The 22,421-nt window shown below is 40.7% G+C and overlaps 1 protein-coding gene across 5 annotated transcripts in view; it reads left to right on the top strand.

Moving 5' to 3' along the window:
* ebf1a (EBF transcription factor 1a) overlaps positions 1–22,421 on the top strand; it is a 162,166-nt gene that overhangs the window by 17,849 nt on the left and 121,896 nt on the right. For all 5 annotated transcript variants that reach the window (XM_036568974.1, XM_036568973.1, XM_036568970.1 and 2 more), the window contains exon 6: positions 6,907–6,975. In XM_036568974.1, the coding sequence (XP_036424867.1) occupies positions 6,907–6,975 (69 nt within the window). The remainder of the gene's footprint in view (positions 1–6,906; positions 6,976–22,421) is intronic.

Genomic DNA, 22,421 nt, shown 5'->3' with positions numbered 1-22,421 from the left:
GAGAAATGGAGGGAGAATACACTTTCATACAGGCAAGTCCATAGATGCAGTATCTCCTCTCTCTCTCTCTCTCTCTCTATCCAGGTCATCCTCTCTCTGCTCTGGGAGGAGAGCGAGGGGAGAGAAAGCCATGCACCTTTAATTAAAATCAAAAGATGAATTCCTTGCGCTTAAAACTGGGTTGTGGAGATGGGCTCTCATCTATTTCGGGCCAAAGAGAGGAGCATTTGAACAGTTTTTCTCCTAAAAATATCCCACTGATGCTTGGTTAATTAGGACAAGGAAAAACTCATTACTCAATAAGAATCTTCTTGTTATTCTGCCGTTAATGAATGCAGTTTGCGTTGAGTTTTGACAATGAAATATGTGCAGGCAAGGAGGAGCCCACTCTCTTTCCCTCTTTCTCTCCCCTGTCTGTCTCTCTGTCTGTCTGTTTTATTTATATATATATATATATATATATATATATATGCACAAATCAGAGGCCGTCCTTCATTTGTTTCATTTCCAGTCATTATATTTAACATAAATTGCCCAGAAGCCTCAACTAAATATAATATCACATTTTTCTATGTTTACTGTGTTCACCTTTTGCTTTTATTACAGCTTTTGTTCTTTTTCAATGAAATGTCTTCACAGTTTAGTTTAGGACTTGTATTTTCTGCTTCTCACAGTGCTAGTAATCCCACTCACATTCTATGATGTCGAGGTGTGGAATCTGGGGTGGACAGTGCATTGTTCTGACAACACCAACTGCATCTTTGTTTGATTTGCAAATGCTCTTTTATGTCTTTGGAACCTTTTAGTGATTTTCTGTCCGTGGTTGCAGAAACTCTTATTTGCACCTTTTAGAACTCCTGACAAATGAATAACTTCTGGTTAATGGCTGTTTTGATTGAATATTAAATAAAGGAAGGGTGTTCTTTGACTTCTGCACAGCACTCTGTACATATACACACATACACATGTCATTAGTTTCTTTTCTTTTCTCTGAGAATGGCAACTTGCAATAATGTGTAATGCTGACAAAATACCATATGCTTTTTCAAAAGTCTCTAGCTTTGATCACAGACTTTCATATAAAGTAGCACATATCTGAGGCACGCAACACAGTCCAGGTAGGGGACAGTCCATAAGGTCCAGCAAACATGTGTTGGAGGCATGGAGGCACGCATACGTGTACACACACACACACACACACAAACACACACCAGGCCTCCTCATTTGTCTCTATTGGGTTCCACTCCAAAGAGTGTCTCTAAAGAGGCCAAAAAGGAAGAGAGACAGTTGTAATATGACAAAATGTGTAAACAGCCTCCTCCCCTTATGTTTCTCTCTCTTCCTCTCTCTCTCTTTCTCTCTCACTCTCTCTGTGTCTCTCTCTCCCCCTCTGCTCCGTCTGCTGCCGGCCTCCTCTGCTGAGCCTGCAGCGCAATGGAGGTGCAATTACCAGTCTGCGATTAGACTGTTCTTCATTAATCAGGCCTGTTAATTGCCGCACGCGTTTGCCATTAGCCATATGGCGCTGCGCGGCGCGGGACAGAGGCACAACGCCTTTTCCCATCCAACACCACTGACAAGCAAAACAAGAAACGATCACTCAAAAGCAACAGTGCGATCTTTACGACAGAGCACCACGTTCTTCACATGGGAAGACTGATTGATGAGCATACATTGGGATCTGCTTCACTTTTTTGCAGAGCGACGATCTGTGTGGACTAGCCTACACTCTCAAAAATAAAGGTTCCTAAACGGCTCTTAGCTTGGATGTACTTTTCATAGAAAAATCATTCATGGGTGTAGAACCTTTACATTATATAGAGGTTCTTTGAACTTTAAAAAGGTTTATCTCACTCGCACATTATATTTACAAAATTGGTTCTTTAAAGAGGTATCTATTCAAAGGTTCTTTAGGGAACCAAAAGCGGTTCTTTTGTAGCATTTCTTCAAAGAATGCTTTTTTGGCACCATCAATGAACTACATGCAAGCCTGGTGGTCACAATCAGAGAGATCCATTGTTTTTTTTTTTTTCTTTTTTGGGAGGCATTGCAGAGCAAGTGGAGGGCACTCGTGCAGTAATAGATCTGAGTGCAGGTTTTCGGGGTGGTTCGGCTTTAATGGCATCAGTGGAGGGCCACATCCTGGTAATTATGCGGCGCAATTTAGATTTAATTTCTTCAAATGCCGCAGCAGGAGGAAACACTTGAGATTAAAGATACGGCGCACGGGGGTCCGCTGGGACGGAGCGTGGAGAAAAAAATCCCCAAACAAAGCTGCAGCATGCGTGGACTAATTAGCATACTTTTTTGTGGAGGCGGGTGTCCGGCGTGATACTTTGGTGGAGTGGGTGTGGGGAGGGGGGGTGGTGCTGATTTGGGCTCCCATGGGTGCTGGCTGATGATTGGATTATTTGGATGGTGGAAAGTCACATCAGTCTGTGCCCACCTCCTCCCCACCCCATTCTCTCTTTTCCCAGCATGCTTTGCTTCAGTGATCCGGGGGGACCTCTGTGTGACCCAGTTCTGAGAGAACAGCGCTAAATACATGAGTGCACTCAGAGGAGAACGGGAGAGAGAGAGAGAGAAAGAGAAGGAGATGCGGAGGGAGGAAAAGAGAGAGCAAGGGAACGCGGTCAGAGAAGTGTAACAGTAGAACGCAAAGTGGGACCAGCTCCGCTGATGACTCTAAACCGGCCCAAAGAGACACGCACAGCCTCAGCAGTGATTACAGTGCAGAAGTCTTAGCCTGAACAAAGAAAAATGTTTAAAATTAGTGAGTGGGCTTTCACTTGGAACAACAATATATAACAGACTAAATATAGGTAAGCATTAACCCCTTAAACGCTACTCTCAAAATAAAGGTGCCACACAATGTTGTTTGTACAGTGTCGTAGAAGAACCCTAAAGGACCACGTTTGAAAAACTTTTGAAAGATTTTTTAGGGAACCGAAAGTGGTTCTTCCATGGCATTGTGCAAAGAATCCTTTTAGGCACCTTTATTTTAAATTATGGTGTTAGGGTCCTTATGTGGGCCCACTCTTTGTATCCTCAACCATCATACCAAATACATCTGGTAAGGATGTTCATTTCAACTAATTTTTCTGTTCAAGTACCCATAATGGTTAATGAATGGATAATTGGTTAATCTCAGGGAAAGAAAAAACAGTGCGAAAAATTTATTTAGGGCTGTAGGCTTACTTTTTTAGGTGACAGCACTGGTGTTGCACAAAAATGTGTGCTGTTCAAAAATTGCCAAGGGAAATCTGTAGGTAATTCATGAGTAATTGAGGGTGCCTTGGATGAGCTAATGAGCTAAAACTACAGCTAACGAGTACAACACTAGATGCTGATGAGGACTCATCTTCTTACAAGTGATATTTTTACCTCAGCTGATGATGTGCCAACATGTTAGTTTGTGAACTGGAGAATAGGTGAACACTGTTTCTAGACCTAGCGAACATCAGCATCAGAGTAAATAGCCTAGTCAGTGAGAAAGCCATGCTATCTCAGCCTTCTCATGTACATCCTTTTTCATGTGTATTTTCTTTGTCTTCATATAATGAAACATAACAAATACCTGAGTAGTGATTTCAGTCTTTGGATACTGGCACCTGAAACAGTTAACTGAGTAATCAAGTACCCGTGCACATCCCTAATTTATAGTAGTTAGTACTGAATAGTTGATAGTTACTTAATGCTGAAATCTTCAGATTCATAACTAAATATTAACTATAGAGTTTAAGGGGTTATTGTAGTAAAAAGTAATAAACATTTCTTGTTTTCAAATAGGTTATCATGAGGATTTGTTAAAAAGTTAAAATATTGATTAGCCAAACTTGATATTGGGTGGTAATTATGAATACTGCAATACTTTTAGAAAGGTTTGGAAATGTTAACACAGTGACATCAAAGTATTTTATATATTCATGGTTATTTGCATTTATTCTAATATTCAGATGTTGAGCGAAGAATCACTCAATGCCCAGATAAATTACTTCAACCCTATAACCCCTAAGGGCTTATACAGGCTTACACTCCATTATAACTACAAAACACATAATATTTACCAAATAATTCATAATAGTTATTGATAATAAGTCTCAATAATAAGCCTAGACTTTAAATGAGTAAGGATAATTTGCTCAGGTGGACTGAAAGTCCTTTCTGTTGTTACTATTATCACTTGATAATGCACGTTTGTTTGACATGCAAGAGTCAGGGGACACACGGACTCTTGCTGTGTGATTGAGGAAGAGTTGGGGGTCCTGGAGGCCAGGCCGGGTCAGACCAGGACTGCATTATCAGAGTCATCAGGCCTATACTCCTTCTCTCATGCACTGTTTGGGACTCACAATACTGCTGCTATCGCATGACACCTCTGGTGCCCCTCTCTCTCTCTCCGGCCCCTCTGCCATCTGTGTGGGGAAACGTGAGCTTGCTGCCCCACCTGCTGCTCCACGCCAACCCCCACCCACCAAGAACACAGAAAGACCCTTCACCCCACTCTTCCCCCATTACTTCTCTCTCTCTCTCTCTCTCTCTCTCTCTCTCTCTCTCTCTCTCTCTTCCTCCTTTCTCTCTCTGTTTCTGTTTCAGCATCACATTCAAATACATTGATACTCACTCTAGGGCTGTTTGAATAGCTGGCGCTCATTTGTCCCTTAGGCCATGTTCACATTGCAAGGCTTTAGATCTTAATTCCAGTTTTCCAGTTGCTCAGATCTGATCTGTGTTGGTGGTTCACATTTATGTTTGTATGTGACCCCTTGTGCTATATGTCATTAATGTGAACATGACTCTACCCTGAAAGAACCTAGATGCACTCATTTTATCACTAGCTGTTATTAGCCACTTCTGACACACTGCCCATTGTGGATGATGACTTCAATGATACAGTCATATACAACAGTTTGACCGACCCTGGTCAGTGCATGTTTTTCTAAGTGAAAATAAGTGCACATCTTCTGCAGAGAACACACAGTTACAAATTTTAATGCACAATTACTGTTAATGTGCCACATATAATACCAAGTTTGTTCTCTACAGAGGATGTGAGAACTTATTTTTAAATAAAACAATGCAGTAATTTAATTGGAGGCATTGCACATGACTATATGTACCAAAAAATGCATTTTAAATGACGTCTTAATCACTGTTTTGTAGATATCATTATAGAGAACAGAATTTGTGATTTGAGTGAATTTCATACACTCATCAACAGTAATCACACTGTATTCCATATGACACAGTGCATTATGGGTATTCTGTGTTGACTGCACTACATTACATGTTAGTAAAGTAGAAAAAGATCCTCTTTGTGAAGATATGTGCACGCATATTACCCGAAACAGCCAGAAAACACACCACAAACAAGGTATTTTGTCAGATTTTACCATGTTTTTGAAATGTCAGCTTGGCTGTCGACCTTGGGTTTATAGGTCTCTCTGCATATAAGTAGGTCGGATGCTGGTCTTGTACGACAGGAAATTACTGCCTTGGGGTGTTGCTAAGTGGACGGACTTTCCTGTAAGGACTTTGATTATGAAAAATGGTACTGCAGGTGTGTTTTTGTCCCCCAAGTTGGAACCAATGTAAGTGTACTCACGAAATTATGAAAATGAGGTCCATTTGTATACCTTAAGTAAGGGCAGTTTTGTACATTTTCATAACTTGCCTTAAAAAGATAGACTTGAAACTTTAAATAAATAAATAAATAAACAAACAAACACTTAAAACAAAGAATTCCCATGGAATTTAGTACACTCATTACCTCCTGGGCTAAAAGTGCTGAAAAAGTGCCCTTAACGGCACCACGCCAGTGACAGTGTTTTTAATAAAAAAAGTACAGTAACTTTTTTCTAAGAGTTCACACTGTATATTCTCCAGTACACCGTAAGAAATGTTTTATCAAAAATTCTGCATGTGGTAACAAGCAGTTTAATTGCTTTTATGCAAGTCAAACATGCTGTGATTGAAACAAAGCATAGTAAAATTACGCTTTAGATAAACAAAAGCAATATTCAATTAAGATCCAAATCTCAAAAACACTTGCCTATTCCACTTTTTACAGTCTGTTTCCAAACACGCCACAAAATCATCAGTAGGGCACATTCTCTTTATGGTCTCATGGCCACTGACCATGTATCAGACCCCTGGTCAAGTAATTTTAAAATCATAGGTGATAGTAAGTACACATCCTCTACAGAGAACACATTTCTATACCTTTTAATGTACAATTAGTTAATTAGTTGTTTGCTGAATTTAACAAACTGGAAAGAAAAATGAAACATAAATGTGGCCTGTGCAAATTTATGTAACATATAATAATTTGTGTTCTATTTTTTCCAATGTCTTACACTCCAAAATAGAAATAAAAAGAAATTGTGCACTGTAGAGGATGTGTTAACTTATTTTCACTTAGAAAATCATCTAAAACGTAATCTGACCAGGTGTATTTTAGCTAGGAGATATTCTGTAGCATATATAATATAGGATAGTAGTTCAAATTGGATATAAAAAGATAAGGTTTTAGTGTTCACACAACTCTGAAACCATTTGTCACATTAAGGTAAAAAATGTCTCTTCCTGACTCAACTCTTAGATTCATCCTTTGCTTTCTCCCCCCATCCACTTTGTTTCTCCCACCTGTTTAATGCTTCAGCCTGCTGTTAGCAGTAATGATGAGCCAGTGTGTAAGGAGAGAGTATGTTGAATGAAATGTGTGTATTGTACAGACACAAGGCTTGCCCTTTAATTGCTACCTCTACCAGCTGGGCTTTAGGTCAGTCCAGACATATGTACAGCAGTACCTGTGTTAACTCTCTCTCTCTTTCTCTCTCTCTCTCTCTCTCTCTCTCTCTCTCTCTCTCTCTCTCTCACACACCTTGTCCCCCTCCCTCTCCTCAGCCGCTGCTGTGACAAGAAGAGTTGTGGCAACCGTAACGAAACACCCTCCGACCCCGTCATCATAGACAGGTAAGAGGTGGATTAACACTTGGTGTGTGTGTAACATATGTTTGTGACATAACTGCTGTTCTTTTAATAGTAGTGCTTGGTCAGTCTTGCTTGGGACCATGAAAATAATAATGCAGTGAATTTACTTGCTTTAACCATATCCAGCATTTTCACATGTAATATACAGTACTGTGACCACCATCATTCATTTAACTTCCAGTTGCTATAAAGTACAAGCTATTCATTTTCAGGATAATCTGAGGACATTAGATATAAAATAATCCACTTGCAAAACAAAGAAGAAAGCCAAATGAAAATGGGTGAAAAACACAGCTTCCAAAATTGTTATATAGACAGATATACACACACACACACACACACACCCACACACACACACACACACACACACACACATATATATATATATATATATATATATATATATATATATATATATATATATATATATATATATATGAAAATGAAGTTGTAATTATTTGACTGTAAATTAAATCAATGAAATGTGGTCTCTGACTTTTGCACAGCACTGTAATATAGAATAAAATATATTACATCAACACAGTTATTGCCAAAAGTAAGAAAACTAAAATACTAAGTTGTATTGGTGTGAGATATTTTATTCACGTGCAAATGTTTGATCAAGTAAATTTGATGCATTACTGCTTTTCAGGACTGTGGCTGTGTTTATGGGTATACTGTAGTGTGTCCGTGGGTGTCCGCATGGGATGTGGATGTTTAGATGTTCAGATGCTCTAAGATAAAGGAGCTCCATCTGTCTGTGGAGAAGATAAAGCTGATGTTCTCTTTAGTGGACCGCCACTTCAGATGGAGCTGAAATGCTCTGAAGTATCTGTCAGATTTAGTCACGTGAGCCGTTTTTTATTGTTTATGAGTGAGACGTGCTTACATAGACAGAAGTAGCAGTGAGCTATAGTAGCAAAGTGAAGCCCTTATGGCCACTGAACACATGCTTTGAGACTTTCACTCTCTTTCTCTGCTACGTTTTGCAGAAAGCATCCACCAATCAAAGGCAGCAGTTCAAAGTGTTCAGCAGCAGTAGAAAAGGCACAGAAAAAAGTGTCTTTTGATTTGTGTGGGAGAAAGAGGAGTTTGTTTACAGAGGAGTTAGGAGTTGCTGCTGTGAGTGCTACACTCTGTGGTGAAAATTAAACCAGTGGCGGGATGAGCTAAGTGTGCTAGAGGCCTCTACGTGCAGTGATGTGTGTCTCCTGTTCGTGCTTTTTTATTTTTTCACATTCAGAAAAAAGGCGAAAATACAGACAAGATAATTGACTGTGGATTTTTCCGCAAAGGATTTGAAAGTGGCTGTGGACTAAAGTGAATGTTGTGATGGAGAAGTTTTTGGAGTTGAAGTTAAGGACAGATGTCTATATGGGGGTACATTGTGTGTGTGTACATGTGTGTGAATGTGTTAATGAGTCACTGACCTGTGCTATCAGATGAACACAGCTGTTGTAGGTTTGCCGGGGCTCTGTCGGCAGTAGTTTATGTGTGTGAAGGCAGTTCTACCTGGCTGCCATGTGTGTGAGTGTGTGTGTGTGTGTGTGTGTGTGTGTGGGGTGAGCTCGTTTCTGCTTCACTGGACCAGAACGCTTCACAGTTCTCAGAGACAGCTGCACCCCCACTATGCCACGTGGCCTCACCTCCACCCAACACAAACTCACTCTGCCCATCGCTAACCCCTTTTCTTAACGCTTTAATCACTAATTTAAGTGATTCATCTTTAAAGCTCATTTAAAGAATAAATTCAGGCTGAAGTTTGCATAATGTTGATTTTCCAGTTTTAAATGCTAAGCTACTGGTCTCCCAAGAGGTGCAACCATGTAAGCATTGGCCCTGTTGGCAAGAGATCATGAGTTTGATGCCACAGCTATCTGTAGCTGGGAGTTCAAGAGAGTATAATTGGGCTTGTTCTCTCTGAGGGGTAGTATGGCCTCCTTCTCCAATACTCTGTGGGACTGCTCAGCATTCTCCTCCAAGCATGTAGAGCTGTCCAGTAATGTGACATCTTCAAAAAGATGCAGCAGTTAGCTTCACAGCATTCTGTGATGGGCAGACCTAACTAGTTGATGAAATTGGCAATAACTTAACTAGGGAGAAAATTCTGTAAATGTCAAAAAAAAGACAACCAATTAAAACATTTTACATTATCATACATTAAGGTTAAGAGTGTTCTTTCTTTCTCCTTTTAAGTAATCATTTTGAGGAGGTTTTCTTATGACAGATAATAAGGATGTACTAAAGCACCTCGTTGCTATGTTTTCAGCATTTGTGTAGCAAGTAAATATTTACAGCAAAGATTTTGAAAACGGTGTATGACAGACACAGAGTGACAGAGACCTAATTAGCATGTGGCAATAACTTGGCAATTGAGGAGATTATTGGGTAAAAAAATAAATACGGCATTATCAATATGGACTTCAAAAAACTAGCTAATTGAAACTAGGCAGATTGGAAAAGACAATGAATTTTCCCCAATGCTAACGCCGGCTTGATAACACAACAAAAACTATACCTGATCTATCTTAACCATCAAGACTTTTATATGCATACAAAATATCATTTGAAATCTGTAAAATACTCTAAATGTTTTCACAAAATTGTGAGTCATACATTTTCTCATTAGGTCAAAAAGGATTTTATTAGGGTTCTGTAAAGCTTGTCCAACTTAGCAACAGTTGCTAGAAAAGAAAACATATATAAATAACATATGTAGGTAAGTTGAAGCATGGTCCATAGAGCTGAAGGGGTTAAGTGTGTTTCTTATTCACTTCTTGTGTTGTACTGCCTGTAAAAAGTACTGTCTAAAATGCTCACTGTCTGAAATGCTCTTTCTAGTCTTTTGCTGTAGTTGGTGAGAATTGTAGGTCTGGGCTCAGGCAGAGCTCATTGGTATGAGAGTGGAGGTGTGTGTGTGTGTGTGTGTGTGTGTGTGTGTGTGTGTGTGTGTGTGTGGATTCCCCAGCTGTGCTCCGGCCTAACATGGTCGCCCCCGGTCTCAGGTGTGAGGGCATCATTAATTGACGGCGAGAGAGAAAAAGGAATTAAACAACAGTTTCCCCTCCTCCGTCACATGGCTCTCCAGGACAGGAAAATAGGTCATGTGAAAAGAGAGACGGAGCAAGAGAGGGAGATGGAAATGATAAAAACAGAGTTTACTGGTGCTCTCATTTTTGACTAATATTTTCTTGGCGGTGCTGAAAATTTTGGGGTTCTCATCAAACAAGACGCACGCTGGAACAGAATCAATTACACACACACAGACACACACACAAACACACACGCACACACAAATGCATCAAAAATATGATTTCAAGCTTCTGTCTCCCCTTGAAGTTCTTTAGTTGAATAAATAAGAGCTCATTAGCGTGCTCTTGTTTCAAAGAGCTGATTAGGTTTTACAGCAGTAATTAGCCAGGCTAGCGCTAATTCCTCTGGAAGAGTAATGAGAGTGATTTCCTAATTAGGTTCCTCTCATAAGACACCGCAACAGGCCGCTCCAGCAAAACCGGAGGAATGTCGGAAAAATAAAGCCAACTAACGATGCCTTATTGGATTGTTAAAAGAACAAATGTTACCCTCACTGTGGAGGATCTAGGCTAGTTTAAAGCTGAAGTGATATGTTTTTTTTATTTATTTATATAAGTTATTTGTAAGGGAGAACGTATACCTTCAGTAATAATATACATACAGAAATGTGCATTACTCCTGTCCTCTTGCATGAGAGAAAGACAGATAGACATAGAGAGATACAGACAGAGAGATAGAGAGAGATAAAGAGAGCAAGAAAAAGCAAGGGAGATAAAGAAGAGAGATGGAGAGAGATAGAGAATCAGATATACAGAAGGGAGAGTGAGAGAGCAAAACAGACTGAGAGAAATAGAGAAGAGAAAGTGAGAGAAAAAAAATAGATGCAGAAGGAAGTAAAAGAGAGAGAGAGGAGGCAAGACAGACAAAAGAGTGAGAGTAAAAAAGATACAGAGGAAAGTGAGGGTAAAAGTAAAAGAGATAAACAAAAAAGAGATACAGAAGAGAGAATGAGAGAGTATAAGAGAAAGAGATAGAGAAGAGAAAGTGAGAGTAAGAGAGAAAACAGAGACAGAAAAGAGAGAGTAAAGGTGGTATAGAGAGAGAAGATAGAGTGGAGAGACATGAGAATGTGAGAGAGTAAAATAGCTAAAGAGAGAGATACAGAAGAGAGTGAGAGAGTGAAAGAGATAGACAGGAGAGTGAGAAAGAGAAAGAGAGAGAGAGAGAGAGACTATCCATTCTTACAGAACGTGACTGGTCCTCCTTCACAGTCCATGTCTTCCTTTCTCTTGCCTCCAGAGCCCCTTTAATGCCCCAGTAAGATTATTTCAAATACTTTAATCTGTTCCCATTGACACGGACACAAAGGCCACTGACATCTAATAGCAGCCCTTTAGCTCTCCTTTTGACTGCCTCCTGTTTCATCTCTATCAGAATCCTCTCTCTCTCTCTCTCTCTCTCTCTCTCTCTCTCTCTCTCTCTCTCTCTCTCTCTCTCTCTCTCTTTCTCTGTGGTGTAAGTAACAGAAGCTCAGTAAGCCGTACAGTAGCGGGTAGACCCGTTGTTCTATCTCCCTGGGAACAGGGTGGCCGATGCCTTCATTGCCATGGATACACCCAAACAGTGATTTCGGAATCTGGGGGAGTCCAGAGTTCCCGCGCTGACCGTGGGAGTCCGGTGGCTCATGACCTTCGACCCTCACTGGCGGGCCTCGTTTTTTTGATGATACATGTAACATCTGGATTTGCACAGCAGGAGCAAATGGGACGTTTTTGGAGATGAATGTGAAACCCACATCGGAAAAGTGGGTCATTGTGTCCCCCCCCAAACCCCCACCCCATCCCCCATCTAAATATTTTATGGACGTCCTTGGCTGCTGCCCCGCGCTGTTACTTTGTGATGCTGGCCACAAGTGACCTGCAAGAAAAAGACCTTCTGTTTCAATAAAAGTAGAACAGGAAGTGATGTCACATGTTCCTTTTCAGATTCACTTTGATCCTTTTTTGTCCAGGAAATCTTAGCGTGTGACTCTGTGGTGAATGACACTAAACACGCAACTGTTTTCATAACCTCTGCTATAAATATTTACCCACTACAGTTACACTAAAAACATGCTTACAAGCTTCTTTGTTGATAATTCAAAGATACATTTATGTAACACATTTTAATTTATAGTCACTTTTTATATTTTTATGCTTTTTTATATTTATTCAAATTTCTCCCTAAGCTGGTCTTTACCTATTTCTGCTCACCAGCTAGGTCTCCACATACCACACAGTGTTACAAAGCTGGGAGGGTGAATGCTAGCATGTGAGTCTTATAAAGCACCTCTGCATCTTTTCAGACTGCTGCTAATGCAACGTCATTGGACAGCTCAGCGTGCTAGAAGAAGAAAGCTACATGTCAGCTAATGAACGCACACCTTTCTTGCATCATGCTGAGTGATGAGAGAAGGAGGGAAGGTGGGCCATCCTACCCACCCAGAGAGAGCGAGGCTGTTTATACTCTCTTTATGCTCCCAGTTATGGTTGGCTATGGCATCACTGGGTTTTTCTGTTGGTCCTTTTTGTCGTGAAAGTTCATGGACTGTGAAGAGCAGTTAGCATTATCAAATTGTGTAAAGAAACAAAGCCAAAAAAAGAGAGAGAGAGAGAGAGAGAGAGAGAGAGGAGTGAAAGGATTACATTAGTGGATTAGCTGGATCGTTTGCAGTGAGCCATTCTCTCCATCAGCAGGGAGAGAGCGATCTTAACTGGTTGAAGCAGCCATTGTTGGAGTAATCCTGTCCGGGCTGCAGCCCCATTGTGAGACAATTAAAGGCTGTGAGAGTGTGGCGAGCACGGTGTGTGTGTGTGTGTGTGTGTGTGTGTGTGTGTGTGTATGGCAGTGAGGATGAAAGTGATTGTGTGTTTTACACAGTGAGAGAGGATGTTTAAATTTGTGTCTGCGAGAGATGGAGTCGTAGGAGGGGAGTGTTTGACTTGCAGAGGAAAGGAAAGTGTGTTTTAAGGCAGCACTAAATGTGTGTGTGTGTGCGTGTGTGTATGTATGTTAGACTGAAAGCTTTGTGTGTGCATGACTCTTCAGGCTGGGCTGTCATAGCTGCTGAAAGGTGACGTGCTCCGGTGCAGTGACAACACCTTCTCCTGGAGTGTGTGCGTGTGTGTTTGTGTGTGTGTGGCCTACTTAAGCCCAAGCAGTGGAGGGATAATAAAAGGCCAACCTCTGCCTTTCCAAGTTAATATAGGGTTAACGATATGCAGTTCACTGTCAACAATCCTATCATCCGCCTGAATGGTTTCTAAAGAGGTGCATGCAGTCCACTCACCCGCGCCCCTGTGTTCCACTGACAACTCTACCTCTCTCCTCTCTCTGTCTCCCTCGATCTCCCTCCGTCTCTCTCTCTCTCTCTCTCTCTCTCTCTCTCAAAAACTTGTAACCTACAGGAGAAGAAAATGTTTGTGTCTTTTAATGTAAGTTAATAGAACAAGATTTCACACACCCAAACACACACTCTGGTCCACTTTGGCAGTGAGAGGCGACAGGTTATCCTCTGTGCTCTGCTCGGGCTTAAGGCCTGCAGGCTGAAGCGGCTGGCAGGCAGTGTCCAGCTCTGTGTGTGGAGATAAGAGTCACTGCCCCCGCCCATCTTCATCAGATCAGTTTAAAAGGGGACTGACCCCCAGCTTGACAAATGAGCTACTTAGAGCTGATTTACTTTATAAGTGTATGTGTGTGTGTGTGTGCAGTCAAATCTGAGAGCTCTAATATTTAAATATTACAATCTGCACACCAAAAAAGTACCAGTGATATTTTTTAGGTTTTCAAAGTAATTAGTATTTTAAATATTTATTTTAGGAACAAGAAGAACTTGTAAAAATAAAACTAATATATTGTAATTATCTGTTAACAGTCATTTTCAGTCAAGTTATCTGCATCAGCGTTTGATCAGCACTTTTGAAATATGATAAATTTTGAATATTAAAACATTGAAATTTAGCTTTTGAAGTGATTTTAATATATATGCAATACATATATACAGCCATATGCAAAAGTTTTAGCACCCCTGGTCAAATTACATGTTGTGTTGTTTTTCTAAATGCAAATAAGTACATGTCTTCTCCTGAGCACACCTGCACATTTTAATGCACAGTTACTGTGTATTTGCTGATTTTAACATTGTGGGGGAAAAAATAAAGCATAAAATGTGATCTGCGCAAAAGTCATTTTATATTTTATGTTTTATTTTTTTTCCAGTAGTTAAACACAGCAAAAAAAGAGACATTGGACACTGAAATTGGCAGAAAAATGCCAAATTTATGTTTGTTTCCTGTAGAGAATGCGATCATTTATTTTCACTTAGAAAATCAACAAAACATGTCATTTGACCAGGAGTGATTAAACTTTTGCAGAAGTGTAAATATTTATATAATATATAACACATTACCCCACATCATGGCAAGGTATAAAAACATTGTGTGTGTCTGTGTCCTTGACCGAGAAAGAGAGAGAGAGGGAAAGATAGGTAGGGGATAGATAGATAGAGAGAGAGAGAGAGAGAGAGAGAGAGAGAGAGAGAGAGAGAGAGAGCTACAAATAAAGAGTTAATCTTTTTGCTGTTTCATATCTTGCATGTCCCAGCAGCTCTTCACTGTCGCAGTGCTTCAAGAAGCAGGTGTGTGTGTGTGTGTATGCGTTCATGTGTGTGTGTGTATGTGTTTTGTGGAGCAGAGCGGTGTTGATGAATGCCATTTCCTGGCGAGTGTGTGTGTGTGTGGAGTGAAGAATGTTAGACAGGAAGTGCTCCTCCCAGAGACGCTGATGTCACCGTGAGCTTCACAGCAACTTCCTGTCAAGATCAGAGTGGCAGAAACACTCTTCTTCCTCACCTTCTCTCACAGTCCCTCACTCCCTCACCCCTAAATGTTTATGCACTCTTCCTCATCTTTAAATGTACCACTGGTGAGTACTGGTCATTAGGGTCATCTCCTCCACTGTGGTGTGGTCAGTAAGAGGAGGGAGGAGAGTTTGTGAATGTTCCCTGCAGCCACAGATGGCTCATTAGGTCAGAGAGCGAGAGAGTGAGAGAGTAAGAGAGCGAGAGAGTGAGAGAGTGAGAGAGAGAGAGAGAGAGAGAGAGAGAGAGAGAGAGAGAGAGAGAGAGTCTCAACTGTTGTCTGTATACTGGGTTGGAAATGTGAGTATTTGATTCGTGTGCACTGCTGTAAAAATTACACGTCATATTAATAATTAGAGATAACTAGAGGCACCCCAGCAATGATGAGTATCCGTATTGAACCGATAGTAGCAGAAAATGCTGGATCGGATATTGGTTGGGAAAGAATGAATCTAATCCAATCCTGGAACAGACCTTGCTGAAATACTGCACATTCACATTGTGTGATGTGATGGTGTTAGTTTTTACCTGTGTTTTCAGTAGTTTGAGCATGATTGAGCCTGGATGCTGAACTTTAAGTGAAGTGCTTTAGTTAAAAAAGGTAATTTTATAGCTTTTCAGCTGATATTCAGTGTTTCAGTATTGGTTTCAGAAAAGACAAATTGGCCTTGTGCCATCTCTGTTAATAATTGTTGTTATTTATTTATTGATAAATAAATTACACAGTGTACATTCAAATATTTCAGCCTAGACATCAGAAGGCCTCTAGATGCTTTACTCATGTTTTAAGAGCAACAAGAAGGTATTAAATGATAAATAATGTACTGTAATTATCTGGTTATAGTAATTTCTTGTCAAGCTCACTGCCTCAACATTTAAATCATGTATGTCTCCAGGCGCATTTAAAATGTCGTAAATTTTTAGAACTTCCTACAACTTATTAGAAGTGTACTTGACTAGAGTAGTGGCATCATATAATAGTCATTGCATCAATGTATATGTAGCGAAATTGGTTTTATATTTATTGAAAACAGAGATAACAATATGTTGTTTATTTGAAATGTCCTTATGTTTATATATAGCTTTCTCTATTTCAAATGAACATTAGGTTACAAATTAGGAGTGTATGTGTACAGAGTTGTGTGTGTGTGTGTTTGTAGGGGCACTGTTGAGGGAACCCCCTGTGTCTGAAGTCCATTGTTGCGGTTTTGTTGTGTTTGGGATGCACTTCCTGCGGTGAGAGGTCAGCAGCGCTCAGCCTTGCCCCGGCTGCTGAATAATTCATGCCATTGACTTTGTGTCAGCTTTCACGGGCCGGCCCATGGATGTTTTATTCATTTATCTCATTTAGGGGCCCTGCCTGCACCTGTTCCACCATTAAGCACCCCGCTCATTTGCATTTGATGCTAATTCCGTTTACTGGCAGGCCTGGACTCGGCCAGTTAATTTTATTTTCATATAGACGGATATCTATTACTGTATATGCGTTACTGAGATTTTTACATACACTTAATTTTAGTGTGTGTACGTGTGTATGTGTGTGTGTGTGTGTGTGTGTGTGTGTGTGTGTGTGTGTCTGGGCAAGAGAGAGGAAGAGAGAGAGACAGACAGTCCTTGACTCAGTAATCACCTATTTATTCTTTTTCTAAGTGAAATGCCTTCTGTTAACAAAACCCAGCTCATGGGGAGGGAGGGAGGGAGAGAGAGAGAGAGAGAGAGAGAGAGAGAGAGAGTGTGTTTAGTTGATGCTGGAGTGTGCAGACTAGCCTCAGGGCATGTTTAGCACAGATGTGCCCTTCTCTCTTCCTCCTCTTAGCCCCTCCATTCTGTTCCCTCACCCTGCATGAAGATCACCTTCCTTTCAAACACACACACACACACACACACACACACACACACACACACACTCACACACACACACTGCCATTTCCTCTGTCATCCATCTGTCTCTTTTGCTCTTTGTGCTAAATTTATCTCTGTCTCAGGTGAATACACTTATAAGTGCTACTCAGTGCGTCAATGAATTAAAGGAAAAGACAAAAATGACTTCTAACCCTCTAAAAGCCGCCACTGGACATTATGAGATTAGCACTGGACACACACAAGGCGTGACTGCTGGTGCTGCAGCCTGAGGTTTTTAGCCCGCTCTCCTCCATCTGTGCTCAACGGTGAGGATAAATACACCACTGTGCATGACCACCTAGACAAGTTTGTGTATGTGTGCGTACGCGTCTCATTAGCATCATTAGAGAAAAGCAAGTCTATTCAGTGCTCCACTGCACTCAAATATGTATTTAACACTGAACGTGCCTTTCGAAGTTGGACCTGTGTGTGTGTTACCTTGCCCTCTCGAGGGAATCAATGCTCTTAGTCATGTCCATCTTCCCTCACACTCATATGTTCCTGCCTGTTCTCTAATTACACTCATGCTCTTCATTCATTTCGCTCATCAACAACACTTTCATCTGTAACATAATCCAGAGGAGGGTCCAGTCATAGACAGCATTAAATTGGCTTATTTCTTTTACTCCACAAAACCATACATGCACTCCTGTACTGTTATCACATCTTTGAGTTTGGAATCCAAATTTTGCTTTTTTAGCTTTAAACTGGAGCTACAAGGCTAACGTTACTAACAAAAACTATAAGTCAGTAGTCACTTAAATCTTTTTGAAAATACATACCCAAAACATTCTCTCAATCTGGTCAAACCGCATTCAGGTGTTTATTAAGACATGGCAGTGTGGTTTAGGACACTGTATGACTTGCTGTGAGCTGTACACAGTACCTGAACACAGTACGCACTCCTATTCATGTGCATGTACATCTTGCAGGTATATGGATGTTACCGATTAATGTTCACAATGTCTGTGTTTTTTTTGTATAAGTAATTCTTACTTTTTTTTTTATTGAATCTTTGATTTTTAACTGAAGATAAATGTTTGTAAATAAAAACAGCAGAAATCTTTCCATCTGCCTATGTGACAAGCATGCAGGCATATAGCAAAGAAATCGGAATTTGGCCCAGCACCTGTTGTTCGGCTACATGCTCTGTTTGTTTTTATAGCTCACAGTAAATGAGATAAAAAAGAGCTGTGGTTTGGATGCAAATGTGGTTGAATGGGTTAAGAGAAGTTTTGAGGATGGATTCATGGAAAAGTTTTGCATGACTACTGACTTCTGCAACATTAGCCCCCAGTGGTAAACTACAGAAGCAAAATTTGGACAACAAAGTTCCCTCGGCTGATTGACTACATCTAGGGTAAATGGAAAACTGTATAAATTAGATTTAAGCTAAGTTTTTGACAGTTGCAATTAAATTTACAGCTTTAGATTGATCCTTTGAGCATTTAACTTAAGACAAATATTTAAGATGTTTTGTGCAAGTGACCTCTGATATAGAGCTCCAAAATACAGATATTTACATCATTTGCCACTGACCTTTAGCCCTGTATACAAAATACACACTGGCTATTTTTTCAGACATTCCACACCTTGTAGCTCCACCCCTTTGGTATACATTTAGAGACTACAGTGGTTCCCATCCTGGTTCTGGAAGCCCACTTTCTTGTCAATTTTGCTGTTTTGCCTGCTCGTAACATCCTAACACACCTGATCTGACTTGTTAACAACCCTGATGTGTGCGTGTTAAAGCAAGTAAAGCACTAAAACGTTCACATAAGCAGGCCTCCAGTACCAACACTATTATAGACCGTCTGTTGAGAACTAGTTTGTGTTAGACTCTCATCAGTTTCTGACAATAGAGCAGCTCTTAGTTGGATATTTTTGAACTGATGGAACACTCTCCACCTAGCAGTGGTGCTGATATGAGTAAAAACCCTGGTTGTGCCTGATACACTCCTACCACTGTCAGTAATTAATAGGGTAGTGAGTAGTTGATTATTTGTGTATGACTACAGTCTGTAGCTGTACATCTATACAGTGGACCTATAAGGTAGACCTCATTAATTCGCCAATGAGTAGAAGTACAATAAAGTGGACATTTATAACCTTTAAATATATTACTAGTCATTAAGAGTATAGTTCTTTTTATGTTCATGAAGAATGTATGTAATTCATTGTTCATGTTTGATAATGCCTTCATGTATAGCTGTACTCTAAGACTCTAAGCTTGTTCTTCATCGAATCTGTGTTAAACTGCACTCTAACATGTAGTTAGTTGATGTATGTTAGGAGCAGCAGTGTTGATATTTCAGTTCTTTATATGCTAAGAGGTCTGTCATTTACACTGATCATTATCATCAATACGCTCTTCTTCAGGGACCAACAATCTGTGTGCAAACACACTGCCTGTCGCCACTCTGCCACTCAAAACCCATTAGCTTTATGGAGTGAACGGATTGACATCCTGTATGTTTTGACTTCAAAGCCAAGGATTGTGGGAGTTGTAGTGAGGATGTATCTGGGCTGGAGGCAGGAGAGTTGCTGAGTAGTGGATCGTTATGCAGCCCCCAGGTGTTGGCGGCTTCACTGGGCTGGCCTGGAGCTGCCTGCCTTTTTTTGTTCCTGATCTTTCTTTCTCTTTCTCTCATTTTTTTTTTCCTGGGGCTGGGCGAAACTGCCCCAGGGGACTGTGAGTAACTGTGATTGACAGGCAGATGCATACGGAGGTCGAAGCTGCTTTAAAACGTCAATGGGCTTTCATCTGGCAGCGGACACAGCTTTCTTTATGTACACACTGGCTACACACACACACACACACACACACACACAACCAATAACTCACTGCACTATTGCACTCTCTTCTTTTTCCTCATTCCTGGAACAACACAGTGAAACATAACCCAGTGAAAGTGAAGTGAACAAATCATTTCATTTTGATTTCTTGATCATTTGGATTTTGATGCTGAACTGAATGCAAAGGGGAAATACAGAAGTGTAGTCAAAAGGAAACATCTGCTCAAGCATTAGGTGTCTCATGTGTGGAGCCCCCCTCTATCTCTAATTAAATTTCAGTGGTGTAATGTTTTAAGAGTGGGGGGTAGTCATGCACCCAGTCTGTCCTTCTCTTCTCCTTTCTCTGAGCCAAAGGAAGTGATTCTCTTTGATTTCAGAAGTTCTCAGCAAATCTGATCAGAATCAGCCAAATTAACAAAACATATGACTTAAATATACTTCTAAGAAACGCAGTCAAAATGATGAATTAAATTTGAATGCTATCTGGCCCTAGAAAGACAGCAAACCATGGCGGATCACCTGAACATACTGAGCAATGAAAAACTGAGAACAACCTTGTCGTCGCATTGACACAGTTAGCTATAGAGACCAGCAGACACAAGACATCTTGGTTTCATATACTACAAAAAGATGCCATAGAAGATCCACTTTCAATGGACAGTTCTGTAAAGAACCATTTTTTTAAAAAATGAAATTGTGAGTGTGAGTGGTGATGTCAGCAGAAGTGCAGGCTCACAGCAGCATGCGTAAAGATGCGCCACATGCCTCCATTAGTAATGCATGCATGCAGATGAAAATGCAAAGCTTGTCCGATTTAACAGTCGAGCGCATCCAAGGAATCATGCATAAAATGGGGTCCACTCACAGTATATTCAACTCAGTGTGGATACAGTCCAGATACAGACATATACACATGTCCACACACCACAAACCAGCTGATCTTCACTCCAAACACACAATCTTTCATACTGAATTGTTTCAGATTTGCCAAAACAGTAATGATCGTGTTTATGTGTAACTGAACTAAAGATCAGAATCTTATTATGAACCATTTTTGCTCCAAGACTAAGGACCTTCTGTGAATTGATGCTGTGAATAACTTTTCATTTTAACTCTAATCTTATTTCGCCTTTTTGTCTAATGCTAACTGTCTTAAAGAATTTTAGGAGAAAAATCTGTGACAAACTTGATACATAAATCAAGCATAACGAGAATCACCATCAAAGTTCTAGGTAAAGAGCAAATTTAACAGTGTTATTGTCCTAGTTGCCTTTTGCTTTCAAAAACAAAATCTCCGCCAATAAAAATCAACCAGAAATCAGCCTTTGGCTGTAAAGAAATGGGAATCGGAATTGACCATAAAAATTCATGATTGCTGCGACTCTAACACACACTGTGAGAGGCCAGTTAGAGGGAGAGCAGATCAATGGTTCAGCTTACAGAACGAGGCAGAACGAGAGGCTGAACATTTATGGAGCACAATGAGGTGTGAGGATGAAAAATAGATGGACACACACATCGCTTTAGCGCCAGCTGAATTTCAACTCCTGACCAGACCTTTTGCTTCCTCCAAACCATGAGAGGCATTTCCTCTGTCACCGTTACTTACTGAGTCCTTCCAAAGGGGGGATTTGTGACTCTGCTGACCGTGAGGCTGGAGAGTGAAGTTTGTTTTTCACTGAGGTCCACACACACACACACACACACACACACACACACACACACACACACACACACACACACAAACCCCCACTTTCTCATCTCTTCTTTCACCCATAAACCTGAGCCTCCTCCTTTCTGTCTGCCTGCTTTTCTCCTCTTCTCTTCTGTAGCCATGTTTGTTCTCTGTCAGAGAGAAGTGGACTGTGGGAGCCACACTGACCCAAATGAATTTTACCCCAGATCTCTAGAGGCTGCCCATGAGCTATTTAGGCCACTCTACTGAGGAGATGAGAGAGAGAGAGAGAGAGAGAGAGAGGGAGAGAGGGAGAGAGGATGATGATGAAAAAGAAAAAGAAAAAGTGAGAGACAAACAAAGAGCAAGAGAAAAAGAGAGAGAGAGAGATGATGATGTTGAAAAAGAAAAAGTGAGAGACAAACAAAGAGCAAGAGAAAAAGAGAGAAAATGAGGAAGTGAAAGAGTGAGAGAGACAGAGAGAGAAAGATGGAGGGAGACAGCATGAGAAATACAAAGAGAGAGAGGGAGAGACCGATATAGAGAGAAATAGAGGGGGCAGTAAGAGAGAGAACGAGAGCAGAATGGTCTGCCCTCTCCATGCTGACAAGCTTAGTGTTACACACACTTGGCCTAAAGTAGGATTATTCTCACTCTGTGTGTGTGTGTGTGTGTGTGCGCACTATAAGTGCTGTGGATATTTCCCAGTGTACATTGCACAGGAAGAGGAGCCTGCCTCCTGCTGAGTGCTGCATTGTTATTGTTCCCCCTCCACCCAGTACTGTCTATAGCCCTGACAACACAGCAACACCAGCACCCAAAAACAACAAACCGACACACAAACATGACCACACTACTATCAGCCTGCATGGACAGAGCTCCATCCTGCTCTATCAGTCACTGTACTGGTTCATGGAGGACATAAAACTGCTGGGTATCTCTGTAGTTCACTTTGGTGACTTTCTGATCAGGTAAGCTAGGCTGAATAAAATCAGAAAAATGACTTCTGAAGCTAAACTCACTGCTTTTACTAATATGTATCTAGGGTCGCCACTCATCCAAGACTTTCCTGGATCACCCTGGATTTTGGATGTCTGTCCAGGAAAAAGTGAATTCCACTCCCGG

The sequence above is a fragment of the Colossoma macropomum genome, unplaced genomic scaffold (genome assembly GCF_904425465.1).
Source record: "Colossoma macropomum unplaced genomic scaffold, Colossoma_macropomum, whole genome shotgun sequence".
NCBI lineage: Eukaryota > Metazoa > Chordata > Actinopteri > Characiformes > Serrasalmidae > Colossoma > Colossoma macropomum.
This window is presented reverse-complemented; position numbering and strand designations above follow the sequence as displayed.